The sequence below is a fragment of the Mustela nigripes genome, chromosome 4 (genome assembly GCF_022355385.1).
Source record: "Mustela nigripes isolate SB6536 chromosome 4, MUSNIG.SB6536, whole genome shotgun sequence".
Lineage (NCBI taxonomy): Eukaryota > Metazoa > Chordata > Mammalia > Carnivora > Mustelidae > Mustela > Mustela nigripes.
In genome coordinates, this window is record NC_081560.1 from 96,247,337 (window position 1) to 96,271,375 (window position 24,039).

The 24,039-nt window shown below is 36.0% G+C and overlaps 1 protein-coding gene across 1 annotated transcript in view; it reads right to left on the bottom strand.

Annotated features, from left to right (window-relative positions):
• ZPBP (zona pellucida binding protein) overlaps nt 1-24,039 on the bottom strand; it is a 108,716-nt gene that overhangs the window by 62,424 nt on the left and 22,253 nt on the right. The window contains exon 5 of the mRNA XM_059395779.1: nt 11,808-12,026. Within this exon, the coding sequence (XP_059251762.1) occupies nt 11,808-12,026 (219 nt within the window). The remainder of the gene's footprint in view (nt 1-11,807; nt 12,027-24,039) is intronic.

Here is a 24,039-nt window from a genome sequence, read left to right on the forward strand (position 1 = left end):
GAGGAAAATAATTTCTCAACAAATAGAACATATTAATAAAGTGAAGGAAAAGAAACTCAAAAGAAATTCTGAAAGTGGCAGTTACGACAATGAAAATGAAGAACTCACTGTAGGCTTTCAAGTACAAATTTGATTTTGTGAAAAAATAAGTGAACTTGAGGATAGGAAAACTGAAATTATCAAGTTACAGGAGCAGAAAGAAAAAGCAGGAAGAGAAATGAAAGCCTAAGAGATCTGTGACACATCAAGGGTACTAACATATGCATAATGGGAGTCATAGGTGAGAAAAAGAAGAAAGAAACTTAAAGAACATTTGAAAAATGCCAGTAATGTCCCAATTTAAGAAAAGATATATATCTACATACTCCCCAAAAAATCAATGGAATTCAAGGAGGATAAAGGCAAGGAATTCAATGGTGAAACACATTATAATAAATCTGGCAAAAATCAAAGACAAAGAAATTATCTTGAAAGCAGAAAGAGAGAGAGAAGAAGAAAAGGAAGTTGTCACTTACTGCAAAGTCCATCAAAAAGAATAATAGATTTCTTGTAAAAAAAAAAATGGCTATCAGAAGGCAGTGAGATAACATAACACATTTAAAGTATTAAAAGAAAAAACGGTCAACCAAGAATCCTGTATCTGGAAAAGTATCTTTCAGAAATGAAGAAGAAAGTAAAATATACCAAACACAATGCTTGCAACATTAGCCAGTAACAGGACAACAGACAGTAGTCCAATGTTATGCAAAGAAATAAAGAGCAGTGGTAAAGTCAGCTCCACAGACATAGGGCAATATTATTGTATTTTTATTATTTTAACTCTTTTTTCATGTAGATGATTAAAAATAAATATGTAAGATAATAATCATAAATCTATGTTAGTGGTTAAACAATGGATAATAATGCTATTATCAGGAACATCACAGGAAGAAAGGAACAAACTATACTGGGGCAGAGTTTTGGTACCCTGTTCAAACTAGGCTGGTATTCAAACTATACAATTACATACAGAAGTTATTAACTGTAAAACTCAGGACAGCTGCCAAGAAAATAACTAGAATATAGTCAGAAAAAGAAATGAAAATAAAATCAAAATGCTATTTTATAGTCAATTAAACAGAAGAAGAATCAGTAATGGAACCATTAAGAAATAAAAAAAGGTAAAAGAGAACTTCGGTTTATACTCCAATACTAAAGGCACTTGAATGCTGTCACTACTGTCCTCACAAGAAAAGAGGTAAATAAACTGAGACTCACAAAATCCTTTTTGATTCATCAGATAACTGAGGTCTCAAAGAATACTGCTGCCCACACCACTGTAGGGAAAAAGAGGTAGTTATGGAGAATTATTGCTTACCCAGAGGAGAAGCCCCAGAGCAAGAGCCTGCCAGGGGAGCTAGCACCACTAGGAAAACCTGAAACTTGGAATCTGTTGAAGGCTTGCAGTGAGAAAGCTCAAGTATTAAAAAAATTCCAGATCACAGGGACCTCCACACTTTCATGAGTTTTTGCCCCCATCAGTCCCAAAAGGTTCTTAGGTAGGGGACTAAAAACAAATCCCCTAGTGCTTCTAGCATGAGGAAGAACAAAATAAACATTTTGAAATGCACCAAAAATACTCAGATGTCTTCAATGAAAGCTTGTCTTATTGAGAAATATTTTACTGTAGCTCAAGCACCTTGAGGTTTACCAGAGTCTAAATGACCTTGCAGACTGGAAATATCCAACTCCAACTACCTGTAGGTTTCCAGTGAAAATCAAGAAAGAAGAGGAAAAACACTGCTGAAGGTTTCACACAAAAGGTGTATGCTGTCTAAAATCCTGAGATCTGGTTGTGGGGAGACAGAATGCTTTTGCTACCTCTACAAATTACCACCACATTAACAGGGTATCTTATAAACCAAGAGATTACAACAGAAGGATTTTAAATCTCATACTTAAGAAGAAGACTTTAGGGAAACTCAAAGACAACAAAGGAGACAAAATCAAGAGTATCACAGAAATTTTTAGCCTCTAAAACCAATAGTTCTCATAAATAGTAAATAGAGGCCAAATCCTAAACAGAGAAGCAAAAAATATTATAATAAAACACACCTAATTCAGTTCTTACTATTAGGCATATCATTTCCAGTTTTCAATAAAAACTTTCAAGAAATACTAAAAGGCAAGAAAGTGTCAAAAAACACAGCAAGCTGGGTGTCTGGGTGGCACAGTTTATTGGGCGTCCAACTCTTGATTTCAGCTCAGGTCACGATCTCAGGGTCATGAGATTGAGCCCTGTGTCAGGTTCTAAGGCCAGTGTGGAATATGCTTCAAATACTCTCTTTCCTCTCTTTCCCTCTTGACCTCTGGCCCTCCCCCTCCGACTCTCACCCTCTCTAAAACAAAATAAACAAAATCTTAAAAAAAAAAAAAAGGAACTGAACAAGTATTATAATCATACTCAGAAATGGCAGAGACATTGACGTTATTATACTGGAAATTTAAAATAACTATGACAATAGGCAAAGGGCTCAAATGGAAAGGGTAGACAATGCAAGAATAGACGGGTAGTGTAAGGACAGAAATTAAAACTCTACGAATGCCTCAAAAGGAAATGCCAGAATCAAAAATGCCATAAAAGAAATGAATGTCTTCCATGAGGTCATCAGGAGACTAAATGTGGCTGAGGAAAAAATCAGACTGGACTGGAGATTGAAGTACGTCAGTGGAAACTTCTGAACCTGAAAAGCAAAGTGAAAAAATCATGGGAAAAAAACAAGAAAAGAACTTCCAAGAACTGTTGAACACTAGCAAAAGTTACAATGTACATACAATAGGAATACCTGAGGGAAAAGAATTAATGAAATGAAAAGGATCTTTTTAGCAACAGTGGATAAGAATTTTCCAGTTAATGACAGACAAAAGCAGAGCTCCAGGAAACTAACAGACAACACGCAGAATAAATACTGAAAAATCTTCACAGGGGTCTACCATATCTAAACTATAGAAAATCAAACAAAAAGAAAATCCTTAAAGAAGCAAGGGGATAAAATACTCCTTACTAATAGAGAAGGAAGGGTAAGATTTACATCGAAGAAGATTCTGAGAAGATGGCGGAGTAGAAGTCTCCCCTCATACACAACAATTTCAGTGGAAGAATCTGTGCCATGTAACTGTTCTGGAATTCGGAAGTCTATGGGAATTATGACAATTTCCAAGAGAAGGCTTGGACGGCAAGTTGTTAATTTCAGTCAATTTTGGCTCTTAGCACAGTAGTGGCTCCCCATCCAACACCTAAAGAACCATGGCCGGCAGCTGTGCACGTATTCTTGAAATAGCCTGTACATAGCTTATAGGAGCCAGGATGGGGAAGTTAAAACAAAAAAACAACCCTGACCTCCAAATATCAGATGTGTGCTTAATTTGCTCACTGCTTCTTCTTTCACAGAGATGCAGGTAAGAGGCAGGCGGCCCTTACTGTTGCACATCCTTTCATGTCACAAGTCCCTCTCACACAAGATGTGAGAGATGACTAGTAGAGACCAGAAAGCGTCAGTGCCCCTTTTTTGCCTCATTTTTCTCTTTTATTTTTTTGGGTAGCCAGGAATTAAACAGAATGGTATCTAAAAACGACATTTATAGGATAAATAGGAAGTGACCATATATGAACAAGAAAGATAAAAGAAAGACAAGAACTGAGAGAACTTAAGTTTATACCTCACATGGACCTTCAGTACAGAGACAGCCTACACTGATTTAAAAAAATAAACAAAACAATAAAATAAACCCTGGAAAATGAAAAGAATCTTATTTCTATTTTACACTTACACTATTAGACTCAAACGCCCAGTATTCAAGAAATAAGACATATGAAGAAACAGTATGGTCTGTTCAAAGGAAAAAAGTAAATCAACAGGAACTATCCCTGAAAAACACCTGACGTCAAGTTTATTGGACTAAGACTTTAAAACAACCCCCTGGAGGACGGGGAAAGAATTACAGAATATGTAGATAGAGTCAAAATTATGTATGAGCAAATATGTATTAATAAAGAGATAGGAGGGGCACCTGGGTGGCTCAGTGGGTTAAGCCTCTGCCTTCGGCTCAGGTAATGATCCCAGGGTCCTGGGATCGAGCCCTGTATCGGGCTCTCTGCTCAGCGGAGAGCCTGCTTCCTCCTTTCTCTGTGCCTGCCTCTCTGCCTACTTGTGATCTCTCTCTCTCTCTGTCAAATAAATAAATAAAATCTTTTAAAAAAATAAAGAGACAGGAAACAAAAAATTCACTAAAATGATCTGAATGCAGATGTAATCAGGCAGAAGAAAAAATCAGCCCACTTGAAAACAGATCATTAGAAATTATTAAATCAGAGAAAAAGAAAAAGCCTGAGGAAAAGTGAGCAGAACCTAAGAAAACTTTTGAACATCATCAAATGAACACAAATGAACCAAAATATACATTATGGAGTCCCAGAAGGAAAGACAGCAAGTATTGGAGCAATCATTTTAAGAAAATAGTGGCTGAAAACTTCTTGAATTTGATGAAATCATGAATAGAAACATCTAAGAAGCTCAACAAACACCAAGTAAGGTGAACTCAAGAGACTGACTCCCAGGAAGACACATTATAACGAAGCCTCTGAAAGACAAAGAATCCCAAAAGCAGGAAGAGAGAACTAACATGTCACATACAAAAAGTTTTCAGTAAGATGAGCTGACTCCACCACAAAAATTTGAGAGACCAGATGTCATACGCCGATATATTCAGTGTACTAAAAGCTGTTCTTTTTTTGGTTTTGTTTTTGTTTGTTTTTAAGTATCAACCAAGAATCCTGTAACATGCAAAACTGTCTTTCAAGAGTAAGGGGGAGTTCAGACATTCCTAAATAAACAAAAGCTGAGGAACTTGTTACCATTAGTCCTGCCCTCCAAGAAATGCAGGAGTCCTGCAGGGTGAAAGGGAGGGACACAAGATAGTAACGTGAAGCACTATGAATAAAAGGTCTCCATAAAGGTAAATACGTGAGTAATGCTAAAAGCTAGTATTATTGTAAGACTAGAATCTAACAGCAATTTTTTACATGATTTAAGAAGCTATTAAAAATGTCTAAAAGCTAGTATTACTGTAACTTTGGTTTGTAACTTCACATTTTATTTTCTGCATAATTTGAGAGACTAAATTCATTTAAAATAATTTTTACTTTATATTTGGGGGCAATTTATAAAGTCATAATTTTATGACGACAACAATGGAAAAGGATGGGAAGAGAACTGTGAAAGCTCCCAACAGACAAAGATACTGTAAGAAAGTTTAAGATCCATACCACTAATGAACACTGATGCAAAAGTCAACAAAATACTAGCAAACCAAATTAAGGAACACATTAACAGGATAATATACCATGATTAAGTGGGATTAACTACCAGAATGCAAGGATAAATCAAGATACAAAAATCAATCATTGTAAGACACCACATTAACAGAATGAAGGGACCAAAAAACCTATATGACCATCTCATTTGATGCAGAAAAGTCATTTTACAAAATTCAACACCCTTTAATGGAAAAAAAAATACTCAAAATGCAGAAACAGGAAGAAAATCCCACCATATAATGAAAGACACACACATATATATATATCAGTAGTCAATATCACATTCAGTGGTAAAAGACTTCAAGACCAGGAACAAAGCAAGGATGTAGTTTTGCCATTTCTATTCAACAAGTACCAGAAGTTCTAGCCAATGCAGTAAGGCAAGAAAAAGAAATATAAAGTATCCATCTGGAAAAGAAGTGAAATTATTTCTCTTCAGAGATAGTGAAACATCATGTGTAGGAGTAAAGATTCCACAAATAAAACTGTACAAGTAAGTTCTATAAACTTGCCAGATACAGAGTCAGCTGCATTTCTATATATTGCAATCAACAGCATGGGAAGGAAAATATGAAAAGAATTTCACTTATGATAGCATCAAAAAATACCTAGGAATTAACGAAAGAGGTTAATTACTTGTATCATGAAAATTACAAAGCACTGCTAAGAAAATAAAGAAGACATAAATGAATGAAACTGTGCTCCATGATCATAGATTAGAAGACTTAATATTATTAAGATGCTTATACTATCCGAAGGTATCTATGGATTCAATGCATTTCCTACCAAAATCCCAATGGCCTTATATGGCAGAAATGGAAAACCAGATGCTAAAAACCATGGAACTGCAACTGACGTAGGCAAAGCAATACTGAAAGATGAACAAAAGTCTCCCATTTCCAAGTTTCAAATCTCACGTTTCAAAGCTACAATAAAAGACTTATGATCACAACAGGGTGGTACTGGTATAAGGACAGGAATTGCTGCTGCCCCTCGGAACAATTTGTTACTTAAACTGAAACCCCTGGAGGATTTTACTAGTTACCAAACACATTTAGATATGGCCTTAAGAAATACATATACTGGCAACAGGTCTTTGGGGAGAAGGAGGATATACGACCGTGAAGCTGGGCAGCTGGGGATGCCCGGCTCGCTCAGGGCAGAATGCCGCCTCTTCACAGAAGCCGGGCAGCCTGGAACGCCCGGCCCGCCCAGGGCGGAACGCCGCCTGCTTCAGGGAAGTGGAGCACCCAGGAACACTGGGTCAGCTCAGGGTGGAAGGAAAACCACCTGCTTCCCTTATCGTTATCGCTCCTTTCTCTTCCCAGAAGCGCCCCTTGTTAGTTAGATGAGTCCTTTGAATGTGCTTGTTTAACTATAAACTTTATCCTCTTTCTTGCTTGCCTGCAAGACGGGATTAACGTTTGACCTTCATGGATCCTTCTATTGGCTATTGTTTTCTATCCAATAAAAGTGAGGCTGTGGAGTTGCTCAAGGCAGCAGTCCTTTCGACTGTGTCCCCTGCTCCCAGTCTTTTGCAGCTGACTTGTTTGTGCCTAATTCTTCTCTCATCACCGACTGGAAGCGGCAGGAATACAGAAAAATTAAATAGGACAGTCCAGAAATAAACCCATATATCTGTGGTTACCCGACTTTCAACAAGGGTACACTCACAATTCAATGAGGGGGACCACAGTCTCCAAAAAATGCTGCTGGGCCAACTGAACATCCACACGTCAGTGAAGACAGGACCCGTATTTGACAGTACATAAAAAAATTACCTCAAAATCAATCTTTGACCTAAATGCAGAGGTAAAACTTCAAAATTCTTAGAAGAAAACAAAGTAGTATACAAAAAAGATCAATAAATAATCTAAGATTACACTTCAAAGAAAAAGAAAGGGGGGTGGGGAAGTTGTCCCAATGTAAGAAGAAAGGAAATAATAAAAATTAAAGCAGATGTCTTCTTTGGAAAAATGTCCAGTTTTTCAATTGGATTATTTGGTTAGGGTGCTCAGTTTTACAAGTTCTTTATATATTGTAGATACTAAACTTTTATCAGATACATCATTTGCCAGTGTCTTCTCCCATTCAATGGGCTGCTTATTAGTTTTGTTGATTGTTTCCTTTGCTGTGCAAATCTTTTTATCTTGATTAAGTCCCAAAAGTTTATTTTTCCTTCTGTTTCCCTTGCCTCAGGAGACATCTCTTAAAAGAAGCTGCTACAGTCAATGTCAAACAAGTTACTGCCTGGGTTCTCTTCTAGAACTTTATACTTTCAGGTCTCACATTAAGGTCTTTAATCCATTTTGATTTTATTTTTGTATATGGTATAAGAAAGTGGTCCAGTTTCATTCTTTTGCATGTAGCTGTCCAGTTTTCCCAACACCATTTGTTAAAGAGACTGTCTTTTTCCCATTGGATATTCTCTCTTGTTTTGTCGAAGATTAAATGATTATATAGTTAGGAGTTCATTTCCAGGTTTTCTAATCTGTTCCATTAGTCTCTGTGTCTACTTCTACGCTAGTACCATACTGTTTTGATCACCACAGCTTTGTAATATAACCTGAATTCCAGAACTATGATGCTTCCAAGCTTTCTTTGCCTTTCCTTTTCAAGATTGTTTTGGCTCTTCGGGGTCTTTTGTGGCTATATACGAATATTAGGATTGTTTGTTCTACTGTGAGAAATGTATTTTGGTATTTTGATAGGGACTGCATTAAACATATAGATTGCTTTGGGTAGCATAGACATTTTAACAATATTTGTTTTTCCAGTGCAGTGGGGAGGTTGGTAGGGGATGGGTTAAATGGGTGGTTGGGATTAAGGAGTGCACTTGTCATGATGAGTGCATGGAGATGTATGACGTGTTTAATTACTAGAATGTATACCTGTAACGAATATAACACTATATGTTAAGTAACTGGAACTAAAATCTTATACAAATTAAAGGAGAAATAAACAGAATATGGAATAGGAAAAAATAGAATTAAGAAAAATGATAGCTGGTTCTTTGAAAAAATAAACCAATGTATAACTTTTAGCTAGATAAGAAAAAAAGAGAGGCTCAAATAAGTAAAATCTTAAAACAATAGGGAAACATTACAATCTGATACCACAGAAATACAAACGATCCTTAGAGACTGCTATGAATAACAATATACCAAAAACTTGACAACCTGGAAGAAATGCATACATTCTTTTTTTAAAAACATTTTATTTATTTATTTATTTGATAAAGAGAGTGGGTGGGGGGAGGAGCACAGAAAGGGGGGGGATCTTAAGCACACTTCACACTGAGTGCAGAGCTCAATATGGGGCTCCATCTCACAATGCTGAGATTATGACTTGAGCCGAAATTGAGTCAGATGCTTAATTGGCTGGACCACCCATGCATCCCAGAAATGGGTATAGGATTCATCCCTGGGATGCAAGGATGGTTCAACATATGCAAATCAACAACTGTGATGCATCCCATTGTTAGGAAGAAAAATAAAATCCCATGATCATCTCAAGTGATACAAAAGTATTTGACAAAATTCAACAGCCATTCACAATAAAAATTCCTAATAAACTGGGTATAAAAGGAAAGTACTTCAACATAATAAAAGCTGTATATTACAAGCCCACAGCTGACATCATACTCAATGGTAAAAGGTTAAAGATTTTCCTCTGAGATCAAGAACGAGACAAGGGTGCCTAGTCTCACCATTCCAATATAATAGTATTAGAAGACCTAGCTCAAGCAAACAGAAAGAGAAAGAAAAGGCATTTGCATCAAAAACAAATAAGTAAAACCATCTCTGTCTGCAGATGATGTGTTTCAAAATATAGAGAAAACAACAGACGCCATCAAAAAAACTGTCAGACCTAATAAATGAATCTAGTAACATTGACAGACATAAAATCAACATACAAATATCAATTGCATTTCAATACAATAATGACACATTACTTAAAAAAAAAGAAAACAATCCCACTTATAATAACATCAAAAATAATAATATACTTAGGAATAAATTTAAACAATAAGGTAAACGATCTGTACACTGCAAACATATACTGATAAGGAAACTGTAGACTCACAAATTAATAGAAAGATATCTCATGTTCATGAATTTAAAGCATCAACATTATTAAAATGTCCATACAACCCAAAGCAATGTATGGATCCAATATAATCTCTATCAAGATTCCACCAGCATTTTTTACAGAAATATTAAAAAAATAAAAATAAAAATTTTATGGAACCACAGAAGATACTGAATAGCCAATGTACTTCTGAAAAAGAGGAGAACTGGAGGCAATACACTTCTAATTTCAATGTATATTACAAAGTATAGTAATCAAAACCAATAGGATACTGGCATGAAATCAGACACGATCTATGGAACAGAACTGAATGCCCAGGAAATAAACTCATGCATATAAAGTCAAAGGAGCCAAGAATACTCTGTGAAGAACATGTGGTCTCTAAAACAAACTGTACTGGGAAAAGCAAATAGTCTATATGCAAAGAATGAAACTGGACTCCTATCTCACACCACTCACAAAAATTAATTTGAATTGAATTAAAGATTTTAATGTTAAGACATAAACCATAAAATTCCTAGAAGAAAACATGCAAGAAAGGTCCCTGACAGTAAACATGCCAATGACTTTATGAATAGGACACCCAAAGCACAAACAATGAAAACAAAACAAAACAAAACAAAAAATATGTGAACTACATCAAACTAGGAAAGTTCTTCATGGTAAAGGAAATAATTGTGTGTGTGTGTGTGTGTGTCTCTCCAGACACAATGGAACAGCATTTAGCCCTGAAAATGAAGGAAATTCTGCCATTTGCAACAAAGTGGATGAACCTTTAGGGCATTGTGCTAAGTGAAACAAGTCAGACAGAGAAATAAATACTTATGAATTCACTAACATACAGAATAGACTAAAACTAGTCACAGGAACAGAAAACTGATTAGTGATTGCTGGGGTAGCAGGTGGGACCTGAGGCAAATGAATAAAAGTAAACAAAGAGTATAAACTTGTAGTTATAAAAAGTGTAAGCACACAGATATAAGGCAGAGTGTGAATTACAGAAGATATAATGTGAGTATAGTTGATAATTAATGTGTGTATATTTGAAAACTGCTTAAAGAATAGATTTTAAAATTTCTCACCACAGAAGAATAAGATAAAATAAACTGTAAGTATATGAGATGATGTGTTAACTTTGTTGTAATCATTAATATATAGTTGTACATATATACACACGTGTGTATATACAGGATACACACATACACATACAAAATCCTTATGTTGTACTTCTTAAACTTATATACTGTTATATGCCCATTTATTTCAATAAAGGTGGAAAGAAAGCAAAAATTGGGCAAAGGACTTGAATATACTTTTCTCTAAAAAATATATACAAATGGCCAATAAGCACATGAGATGTTCAACATCATTAGTCATTAGAAAAATGCATTTCGAGCCCACTATGCCTCATTTCTATTGTATATCATCTCTCTTCTCTTGAGGGTTAAACTTTACTTCCGAGGTCTTGTAAGGATTATTAAATGCCTATTAATAGCCCCTATTAAACACACTGGGTACAAAGGCCTCATAACTCTTATGAATGCTAATAGTGAGTCCTTGAAGGGCTAAAGAAAGATTCTAACTGTGATACTTTGTCTCAGAAGCTACAGACTAACTTCCAAAATTCTTTTGAAGACAGAGGAAAGCATTAAAGAAGATAAAAGACAGTGCAAATGGGGTTGAACACCTTTTCTCCTGTAAAGCTTCACATATCTCAACTGTGTCTAAAAATTCAATTCTAGATGGCCAAAACAACAACAACAAACCAGAAAATTGGAGAAATGGGTGAGTACAATCAAACATCAGCAGTAGAGGAACGAAGGACAACAGCAAGCGGTATCATCTGAGATGGAAAGAGGATGGAGTCCTATTGCCAGGGGCAGAGGGACCCAATACGAACATGTGAATCATTACTCCACAGTGTAAATTTATTCATAAACAGGCCCTTTATAGATATACATGTAGGTACAAAATCAATTCTTTGTTTTCTAGAATACATTGGGTCTCCACTCTGTGTTATTAGGAAAAGCACGGTAAGCTGTTACAATGGTCCCTCTGGTCTGTAATATTAACTCATGTTATTAGAATTAGATGCTTTTCCAGCTAAGTATCAAGGTAGGCATTTCTTTATACCAAATTCTATTCTCTAATAAATTACCACAGCAAGGTTTAGTTATTGGAAAGTGCTACCTTTTCATTAAGTATGTGAATCAGAATTTTATGTTGGGGCCTATCAGAACTAAGTCAAAGCAGAGAACATGAAACATATTCAGACCTGTAACATTTACTTTTGAAAAATTCTGCAGGTAATTCATTTTTGTTTTGAATTCATTTTCTTTAAAGAACTATATATACTTACCTGAAAATGTAAAGAACAATTCATTTTGCAAACCAGCTCTTTGCATTTTAACACGATGGCATTCCGACTTCAGTAAAGAAACTTCACATGAAAGGTCAAGAACCAATTTGCTCAAAATCTGAAGAAGTTTCTTCTCAAAAGAAATATTATAGATACTATTGCAAGGAGCTGCATGATATCGAGCTGTGAACTGGTAATAATAATGAGGCTCACGATAAGCTGTAAAAAATTAAAGAACAACACAAAAGTGGCTATTTAAACAATTAAAATATACTGCAACTACTAAAATGAAACTGTTACTTGAAATAAGATCATAGTATTTTTATATCCATCCTGAGGAAACTGAGAGATTGAGGGAGACAGGGATTATGTCATCACATGCCCCATGCCTATGGTATCAAAACTGAGATTCTGGGTGCCTGAGTGGCTGAGTCGGTGAAGCGTCCAACCCTTGATTTTGGCTCAGGTCATGATCTCAGGGTTGAGGATGAGCTCAATATCAGGCTCTGCACTCAGCAGGGAACCTGCCTGAGATTCTCTCCCTCTCCTTCTGCCCTTCCCCCCTACTTGCTTATGTCCGTTCTCTCTCTCTCTCTCTCTTCCCCCACCCCTCAAAATAAATAAATAAATAAATAAATCTTTTTAAAAAAATCAAAACTAAGATTCTAACCAAGAAGCCTGCCTCATACGTAATCTGTGTCCTTAACCAATACATTATTCTTCCTCAAACAGGAAAGAAATTTCTCAAAGTTTAACTATTCATCTTAAAACAAACAACAGTCCTGTAATTACCAACTATAGGCAAAAACTGGTATGTTTCTTATAAATCTACCAGTTTTACTGAGTTCCATTACAATATCTGAAACTGAGAACCTTTCCTCCCTAACCATTTTAAAATCCCACTGAAATGAGAGGAAAAATACAAAAATCATAGGAAATTCAAAATAATTATATACATATTATATAACCACATTCTTGACATAATGACATCAAAATAAAAATCAACAATGAAAAATCTATCAAATATTTTAAAATAAAATACTACTAAATAACAAATAGCGTATCCAATAAAGTAATGATGATTAAAAATATTAAAACAATTACAGTAGCATGACATGACATGTGGAAAAACGGTACAAGCTCATTTCCCAATGAAAGCAATGTCAATTATTTTTAGAAAACAGCCATTTATAATGTCTGAAAATGGTCCTAACATAAGCAGAAAGAGGGAAGGGTTCCTGGAAAAAGAAAGTCATATCTCTCTGGGCATAAGAACAGTAATTTCAGGCCCTGGCCATCTTAGGCAAGCATACAGGAATGAACAGCCTGTGCCAGACCAGGAGACAGCCAAATCATACCAGAAACAATAAATTAGTGACAAAATTCCCAGTGCTAGTTAGTTATGACAACTATCTCAATTAATCATGAGCAGATAGCAGTTTACTGGATTGTACTCACCAACTTTTAACTGTGTCAGAACTTCAAAGCCACAAAAAAGCTGAGAGATCTGATCCAAGCCACTCTCTTTGTTAACTTGCACACTGTGGCTCAGGGAATGCAAAGTGTTATTTAAACACATTCTCCTGGGTGAGAGTATGGGAAATAAGGTACCACCCAGGAGGTGAAATGACATCTGGCAGCAACACAACCTTCAACGCCTCCACCGGCTGGTGGCTGAGGCCCGGGCAGGGGAAGAAGAAGTGTGTATAGAAACTAGGGAAGGCTAAATATTTTCTTGCAGTAACCAGAGCCAGCAAATGTTCAATTATCATCCTTTACTTTTCTGATAACAGAAATAATCTTTGTGGAAAGAGAAACAAAAAATTTGTAAGCAAACAATAAACCATACAAACTCCCAGTACTGATTCCAAAGTGAGGTCTGACCTGAAGCACACTCTTGCGTTAACTTCACCGGATCTAAACCCCTCTGAGCACTCAGAGGCTGGACCCACCCAGGCCAGAGAACTGATTATACATGCCCATGCCTGCCCCTGCCTGCCCTCGGAATACTGACCTGGACTCTGCCACCTTAAATGACTTTTTGCCCAACTCCAACCTGTATTCCCCCTTGAGCAAGCCCCTTCATAAATATGGATGCACCCTCAGCTTAAAGCTTCCCCAATTTTCTTGTTCCAGGAGACACCAGTGTGGGTAAGAGCCCTGAGGTTCTCTTTGCTCACTGCAAGTAAAACCTCTCCTTTTCTTGTCTGAGAACAACACTGGGAAAGTCAGTGGGGAGGAGCTACCATGGGGTCAGAAAAAAATCTCAAACACAGACCTGGGGAATACGCTTTCAAAGGAACCCAAATTTAACTGGATTAGTGTTCAGACGAATTTATGTCTACGGCACTGTCAAAAACAAAAGATCCATCAAACTGCTCTGGGTATACCCAAACTGCACCTTCTTAAAACAAACCAGGGGCGGGGGGTGGGGGGGGGGTGTCTTCGTGTTATGGTGGGTGAGGAGTGAACTTCACAGAAATGATGTAGGTACTTGCTAAGCAAATAAACATGAAATAATTATCACAAGGCTGGGGAGAGCAGGGGTATGGGTTACTACCCAGGGTTCATACTCTATCTAAAAAGTCCAATTTCTAGAAAAGGAACAGTAAAATATGACTCACGTACTGGAAAAAATGAGGGAACAGTAACCACTTTTGAGAATGATCAGACGTGGGATTTAAGAGATAAAGATTTCAAACCATTCATCATAAATATGCTAAAACCAGCACCTGGGTGGCTCAGTCAGTTGAGCATCTGACTCAGTTTTGGCTCAGGTTGTGATCTCAGGGTCATGAGATCAAGCCTCATGTTTGGTTCCACACTGAGCACAGAGCCTGTTTGGGAATCTTTCTCTCTCCCCCTCTACCCCTTCCCCCGGCTTGTGCACATAAAAAAGAAAGAAAATGTTAACATAACTCAAGAAGATTATTATTAAAGATGGAAGACATAATGACAATCTCACATTAAATAAAGAATATCTATAAAGTTAGAATTATAAAAAAATGAACCAAGTGGACACACTGCAGTTGAAAAATGAAAACATGCAAAGGAGAAATGGACCAAGGGGCTTAGCAGATATGATCTGGCTAAAAAATGAATCAGCTAAAAGAAGTTCTTCAGACTGAAAGACCATGACCTCAGTCAATAATATGAATCCACACCCAAAAACAAAGTGTTCTAGTAAAGGTAATTATATAATTACGAAGACTGTATAAGTGCATATTTCTTCTACTTTTTTCCTCTTTATGGATTTAAAAAGCAGTTGTATAAAAGAATTTGTATACAATGTACCAAAGGTCCCCTGTGTGGGGCTACAGAAATTACTATAGATGGTTAATTTGATACGTGGGAGCAAATGAAGAAAATAAAACATGATCATCAAGAAGACTGATTAAACAAAACCTATAAACACACACTTTCTCTCCTTTCTAGCTCTGGCTTCTCAGAAACACATAAAACTATATAAAATAACTATGTATGGTTACTTATGCAACATTTACAAATATAACATGTATAATATTAATACCACAAAAAGCAGGAAAAGGGAATATATGTATGTGTGTGTGTGTGTGTATACATACATATATATATATATATATATATATATATATGAGTGACATTCTATATCTCACTGGAAATAAGTTAGTATAAATGTCAAGGTGACAGTGGTAGGCTAAGATACATGTCGTAGTCTCAGAGCAATCAATAAGGGAGTAACTCAAAAATATACAGTGAAAAATCATTAAAGAAATTAAAATGCGGGGCACCTGAGTGGCTCAGTGGGTTAAAGCCTCTGCCTTCAGCTCAGGTCATGATCCCAGGGTCCTAGGATTGAGCCCCGCATCGGGCTCTCTGCTCAGCAGGAAGCCTGCTTCCTCCTCTCTGCCTGCCTCTCTGCCTACTTGTGATCTCTGTCAAATAAATAAATAAAATCTTAAAAAAAAAGAAATTAAAATGCTACATTAAAAACATACATTTACTTCAAAAGAATTAATGAGAAACAGAGGAACATTCATGAAACAAGAAACAAAACAACAGTGTATATATCTAATTATATAAAAATGTTAAATGTGAAAGAATGGTACTATCTAATTAAAAGGCAGACACTGTGAAACTGGGTTAAAAAAGCAGTATCAGTTACTTGGTGTCTAAATGAGTCACATGTTACCTTAAATGATACAAATAAACTGAAAGTACTACAATGAAAAATGAAACTATACACTACACATACACAAACACAAGAAAGCAGAAGTGGCCACACAATTATCATGCAAGATGGACTTTAAAAGAAAAAAAAAGTTCCTAGGGAAAGAAAGGAACATTTTATTAAGATAAAAGGGACAATCTCTCAGTAAGAACAATTACAAACATAGACACGCCTTAGAACAAAGCACCAAAACAAAACAAAACCTGACAAAAATAAATAGACAACACTATTAGAGACGTCAATACCATGCTGAAAATAATAGAAAAAATAGGTAGGAGAACAACAAATAAATAGAAGACTTGGGTAATGTCAGGGACAAAACAGAACAGATACCTACAGAACTCTCCACCCAACAGCAGCAAAATGTTCTTCTCAAGTACTCACAGCTCATTCTCAAAGATGTTGCATATTCTAAGCTACCAATCTCAATAAACTTAAAAGGACTGAAGTACAAAGTATTTTCTCTGACTACACTGAATAAAATTTAAAAAAAAGAAATTCATGGCCAAAACTAAGAGTCGGATTCTTAAACCACTGTGCCACCCAAGCACGCCAAATTCTAGAAAACATTAAAGAAATGTTAACAATTCATAATTAACTCTTCCAAAATGAGAAAATGAAGAAAAACTTCCCAATTCATATTATTATTACCCTGACAGCAAAACCACATAAAAAATTTATCACAAGAAATCTTTGGACCAATCTCTTATGAATACAGATGCAAGAATTTTCAACAAAACACTAGTAAACTGAATCTTGCAGGGTACTGAAAGAATTATACATCATGACCAAATGGGATTTATTGCAAAATGCAAGGTTAGTTAAACATTTGAAAAACCAATGAATGTAATACACTACAAAATAAAAACCACATAATTATCTCAATGCAGAAAAAAACAAAAAACACTTGACAAAATCCAACAAACTTCCATACTTACAAACATAATCAACAAATTTGGTACAGGAAACTTCCTCAACCTAATCAAGAAAACCTACATAAAAACCACAGTTAACATCACATTTACAAGGAAGAAAAGAATGTCTGCTTTAACCATTCTTATTCAGCAAAATATAAGAAGTCCTAGTCATCACAGTCAGAAAAACAAGGCATACAAATTGAAAAAAATAATAATAAACTGCCTCTGTGTGTTTATGACATGACTGTCTCACAAAGAATTTACAAAATAAAAGATTCTAGAACTGTTAAGTAACTTTAACAAGAAAACAGATTATAAGATTAAGACACAAATAAATCCTTGGTTATATATTAACAATAAACATTTGAAATCCAAAATTTAAAACCTAATGCCATCCAAAATTATTCAAAAAAAAAAAAAACAAAATAATATACTTAGGTATATACTTAACATGTACGTGAAAGAAATAAGAATAGATTTTTTAAAAACATATAAAAGAAATTAAGAAAGATCTAATTAAATGGAGATATACCATGTTCATGGATTGAAACACTCACTATAGTAGAGGTGACATTTCTCCTCCAAATTTATCTACAGAGTATATGTAATTCCCATAGAAATTCTGCCAGGACATTTTGTAGGTACATTCAAGATATTCTAAAGTTGATATGAAAGAGGAAGTCCCGAAAAACACAAAAACAATCTTCATAAAAAAAAGGATAGTGGGAAGAATCACTCCACTTGGTATTGAATGTTTCTATATTATATAGTTATATTAATTGACAGTGTGGTACTGGCAGAGGAAAAGACCTATTGATTAAGGAAAGAAATTAGAGAACACAGATATAGACCCCCACAAGTATTCTCAACTGGTTTTTGACAAAGGTACAAAAACAATTCATCAAAGGAAGAACAGACTTTGCAAGAAGTGAAGCTGGCATAACTGTATATCCATATATAAAAAGTTAAACCTCAAACCTTATACAAAAATTAACAGAAAATTTGTGCCATTAAAAGTAAACTCTAAGACTGTAGAAGAAATAGATCATCTTTAGCTATGGCTAAGCATAGAACTTTTAGACTTGATACCAAAAAGCATGATTAATAACCAAATCTGATAAAACAGACCTCATGAAATTAAAAAAAACTTCGACTTTGCAAAACTACTACAAATTACAAGACATTAAGAAGAGAAACTGTAGGGGCACCTGGGTGGCTCAGTGGGTTAAAGCCTCTGCCTTCGGCTCAGGTCATGATCCCAGGGTCCTGGGACCGAGCCCCGCATCTGGCGCTCTGCTCAGCAGGGAGCCTGCTTTCTCCTCTCTCTCTCTGCCTGCCTCCCTGCCTACTTGTGATTTCTGTCTGTCAAATAAATAAATAAAATCTTTGGAAAAAAAGGGAAAAAAAAGGAATAGAAACTGTAGAAGATAAATAAATGGAAAAATAATTCATGTGTATGGACTGTAAGAATATTTCTAAGATGTTCAGACTACCCTATCAACTGATTCAATAAAATTCCTATCAGAATTCAATAGCATTTTTTATAGAAATAAAACAAACAATCCTAAAATTCATATGGAACCACAAAAGACTCCAAATAGCCAAAGCAATCTTGAGAAAAAACAAAGCTGGAGGCATCACACTCCCTGAATTCAAACTGTACTATGAAGCTACAGTAATGAAAAAAGTAAAAAAACAAACAAAAAAAAAAAACAAAAAAATGGAAGAGACTTACATACACAGTCAATTAATTTACAAAAAAAAAAAAAAAAAGAGAGAGAGAGAGAGAGAGAGAAACATGCAATGATGGAAAGGATAGTCTCTTCAACAACTGGTGCTGGAAAAACTGGACCACCCATAGAAAAGGATAGACACTGGGCCACTAACTTACACCAAACACAAGAATTAACTCAAAGTAGATTAAAGAACTGAATGTAAGACCTAAAACCATAAAACTCCTAGAAGAAAATATAGGTGATGAGCTCTTTGGCAATTTTTCTGATACCAAGAATAAAAGCAATAAAAGCAAAAATAAACAAGTGGGACTACATAAAACTAAAAAGCTTCTGTACAGCAAAAGAAATAATCAACAAAATAAAAAAGATAACTTACTAATAGAAGAAAACTGTTGCAAACCATATGTATAATGAGCAGTTAATACCCAAAATTTCTGAAGACCTAATACGACTCAACAGCAAAAAACACAAACAATCCAATTAAAAATAGGCAGAAGATTTACATAAGCATTTTTCCAAAGACACAGAGATGACCCACAGATACGTGAAAAAAATATTCAACATCATCATCAGGGAAATGCATATCAAAACCACAATGAGATACCACCTCGCACCTGTCAGAAGAGCTGTAATCAACACAGGAAACAAACTGGAGCAGCCAATGGAAAACGGTACAGAGGTTCCTCACGAAATTATAACTGAACTACATTTTGATCCAGCAATTCCACTTCTAGATTTAGCCCCCACAAAAAAACACTAACACAGAAAGATATCTGCAGCCCCATGTTCACTGTGGCACTACTTACCACAGCCAGGATAAGGAAACCGTGTCCAGTGACAGTTGAATGGCTAAAGAAATCTTGGGATTTGACCACACACATGCGTGCATACATGTAGCAATGTGGGTGGACTTTGAAGGCATTACACCAAGTGCAATAAATCAGACAAAGACAGACAAATACTGTATGATTTCTCCTATATGTATAATCTTAAAAAAAAAAAAAAGGAAAGAAAAGAAAACCTCATTGATAACAGAGAACAGATTGGTGGCTGCCACAGGCAGGTAGTGAAGGTTAGAAAAAACAGATGAGGGGATCAAGATAAAAAAATTAAAAGTTAAAAAAATATATTCTGGATCCCCTCCCTTTGGGGAAAAAAAATCTCATTAAGACACTGAAAAGATATAGACCAGAAGAGAAAATTTGCAAATATCATAACCTACCAAAGAATATATATGGAAATCTGTATTTAAAAAAAATCAAGGCACTCAATAATACCACATCAAAAATTCCAATTAGAAAATGGGCAAAAATATCAACGGACATTTAACCAAAGAGGGTATACAGTTGGCAAATATGCTCATAAATTATGTTCAACGTCCACAGATATTAGGTAAACGCTAACGAAAACCACAGTGAAATATCACTTCATACCCATCAGAACGGTTAAAATAAAAGATAATGACAACACTGAATACCAGAGAGGACATAGAGAAGCTGTTGGCAGAATGTAAACTTGCACAGCCGCTGTGGCAAAGAATTTGGCAATTTCTTATAAACCTAATATGTAACTATCACATGTCCACATCCAATATGCACTTTGGGCATTTATCCCACAGATATAAAAGCATGTACCTACACAAAAAAAAATATACACAAGCTTCATAGCAACTTTACATGTTATAGCCCCAAGCCTGAAACAACCCGGACGTGCTTCAGCGGGTGAGGGGTTAAACAGACTGTGGCACATGTGGGCTGCAAAGTATAGCTCAGAATAAAGGAAATGAATGATAAATGCACACCACCATACAGATGAACTTCCAGAGAATTAAGCCAAATGAAGAAAATCCAATCCCATAAAATTACGTATGCTATTCCTGTACTTATATAATAATTTTAAAATGATGAAGTTACAGAATTGGAGAAGATGGTGGTTATCAGTCACAATGAGGTGGTAAAAGGGAAATGGGTAGAGTATAAAAGGACAACACACAGATGCCTTCCACTGAGTGTCTGCCTTCGGCTCAGGTCACGATCTCAGGGTAGAAAGTCACTTCTCCCTCTCCCTCTGCCCCTCCACCCAGGCTTGTGCTCTCTCTCTCTCTCTTAAATAAATAAATTAAATCTTTAAAAAAAAAAGGACAACCCAAAGTATACTTCTGTTGCTAGTGTTGCTATGTATCCTAACTGTAGCAGTGCATACAGGAGACTACACCTGCGATAAAATTTAGAGAATTAAACACACACACAAACTCACAACAAAGGACTATAAAACTGGAGGAACCTGACTCAGATTGCTGTACAATATGAACTTAGTATCTTGGCCTGATTATGTGCAATATGTTCACAAGATGTCACTATGGGGGAAAACTGAGTAAAAGCACACATAGGATCTCTGGATCATATTTTGCAACTACCCATGAATCTATAATTATCCTGAAATAAAATGTTTAAAAAAACACAGGTGATGGTTGACTCAGTCGGTTAAGTGTCCAACTCTTGATTTTGGCTCAAGAGATTAAGCCTCATGTCAGACTCTGTGCTCAGCTCTGAGTCTGCTTGAGACATTTTCTCACCCTCTCTCTGCCCCTTCCCCTACTTGCCATAAATAAATAAATACTTTAATAAAAAAATAAACACAGGCCAACCAAATAAATATAGGAAACTTTTATTTTCTAGGTATAAGGAATGATCTCAGAAAAAAAATCAAATGCAAAAAAAAAAAAAAAATCACAATTCAAAAAGCTGGTAAATCAGGGCACCTGGTGGTTCAGTTGGTTAAGTGATTGCCTTCCGCTCAGATCATGATCCTGGAGATTCAGGATCCAGTCCCGCATCATGCTTCTTGCTCAGCAGGGAGTCTGCTTCTCCCTCTGACCCTCCCCCTTCTCATGTGGGTACTCGCTCACTCTCTCCTTCTCTCTCTCTCAAATAAATAAAATCTTAAAAAAAAAAAAATCTGGGCAGGCGCCTGGGTGGCTCAGTGGGTTAAGCCTCTGCCTTCAGCTCAGGTCATGATCTCAGGGTCCCAGGATAGAGCCCCTCTTTGCTCGGCAGAAAGCCTGCTCCCCCCTCCCTCTCTTCCTGCCTCTCTGCCTACTTGTGATCTCTCTTTCTCTCTGTCAAATAAATAAAATCTTAAAAAAAAAAAAAAAAGCTGGTAGCTCTCACTATAACAACATTTGAACCTTCTGGAGTATAAACAACACCATACTGAGAGATAGGCAGAAGCTACTGCAGTATGATAAAGGATTGATATGCAGACTGGTAAGACCCTATAAATTACTAAGAAAAAGGCAAGTCATCCAAAATGAAAATGGCATCAAAACTAAAAAGGCAACGTAATCCACTAGGTAACAAAAATACTTTTAAATGCTCAAATTTACTAATTAAGGATGGGCATATTAAAGGAATGAGTCACCATAAATCTATGGTCTTGCCATATTTAAATCTCATAGTAATTCTGGATGTTATGTTATTTTTGTTACTTTCTAAAATTTTAAACATTCCATATATAAAAATGTAATTATAAGTGAATTCAGTTCCTCTAATTCAGGGAAGCTTACTCAGCATAAGCCAAACACAAGCCAACAGAAAAAATCCTATCTTATAAAAGATCAAGTTTTCATATAGTATGGCAGGGATATAAATTGGTCCACACTTTATAGGAAACTGACAGATTCTATCAAAAATAACACTGAATATTCTGTAGAAGATTTTACCTTATAGAATTCTTCTTACAGAAATACTAACAATTTAGTTTCCATAATATGAAAATACATGTGTATCTTGTGGTGAGCACAGGATAAAGTTTAAAGTTGTGGAATCGCTATGTTGTACAGCTAAGACTAACGTAACATTTTATGTCAGCTATACTAACAAAAATAATATAAAAACACCATTTATATACCAAACATGTATACTAAAGAACTTATACTAAAAACATAAAAGGGAATCTAATTGGCTTTTGTGCCTGTATAACAAAATTAACTTTAAGGTAAGAATACACAGTCCCGAATCAGAATTCCTAGATTCACATCGGAGTCTCCCCACATTCACTTAACCCCTCTATGCCTCAGTGTTTGTACACAGGCAGACCACAGCAGTATGTACTGCACAGTCTGTTGTGGGGATTAAATTAGCTGAATACAAATAAAGCACTTCTGACAATGCCTTGCAGAGGCAAGCGTTTTATGGGTATGAGAATTACATGTAAAAATGCAGCACTGCTTGGCACAGATTAGCTATGCTCATCATTTACCATAAACTAGCATTCATTTAAGGCAATGCTACAATTGTCAGTTTATGTGAATACACTCTTATCAGAAATTATATTCGGTACAGACAAAACCTATAAAATAACAAGATGGAGAAAACTATGTAACAAAAGTGAAGCATGACTGATTCAGGAATTTTTGCAAATGATAGTAAATATGATTTCTCATTTAAAAATGATGTCTTTCTTTGGATATATGGGATAGTGTTTATTCAGTGACCAAAAATTATTAGGAAACCACTAATAATTCTGCCATTTGTTCTGTAACTCAGTTGAAACAAAGATGGTACATTACTCTCCTATTGCTACTGTAACAAATCATCACAAATGTAGTGGCTGGAAATGGCACGAATTTATCATCTTGAAATTCTAAAAATCAGAAGTCCAAAGTGAATCTTACAAGGCTAGAATCAGGGTACATTCCTTCTGGAAGCTCTAGAGGAAACTGTCTGCCATCCTCAGCTTCTAGAAGCCTCCTGCACTCCCTGGTGTTTGGCCCCTACTCCATCCTCAAAGAGAACCACTGAGACCTCTCCTTCCACCATGACATGTCCTCTATGCGCTGCTGACTCTCACGCCTCCTCTTATAAGGACCCTGTGATTATACTGGGCCTACTCAGCTTTCTCAGGATCATCTCTCCTTGTCCAGGTCCTTAGCTTATTACTATGTGCAGAGTCCCTTCTGCTGTCTTGAGGTAGCACACTGAGAGGTGCTGGAGATCAGACACCTGCATGGGGGAGGGCTACTACCTCTCCAACATGGGTGGGCCTCCCCATGAGAGGGAACCTATAAGCCACCTTTGCTCAGGCTGTTCTCCTGGCTACTCCATTACCCACCTAGCCTTCCCAATCTCAAACTTCCAGAGATCAAATTGCTTTTAGAAAAGGATTATACAGTGGCATTTCATGCTCCTGTCTAGGGGGATAGCAGTGTGCCATCAAGCATGAAATTTCAGGATTTAAAAGCAGTACAGGTTATATTAAAATAATTTGAAAACATAATTTCTGTAACTCCCATTTTCATTCATCAGCTTAAATTTATGTGTTCCTGTCAACTATCCCCTGAAAAAACAAGCCCCGCCCTCACCACTAAC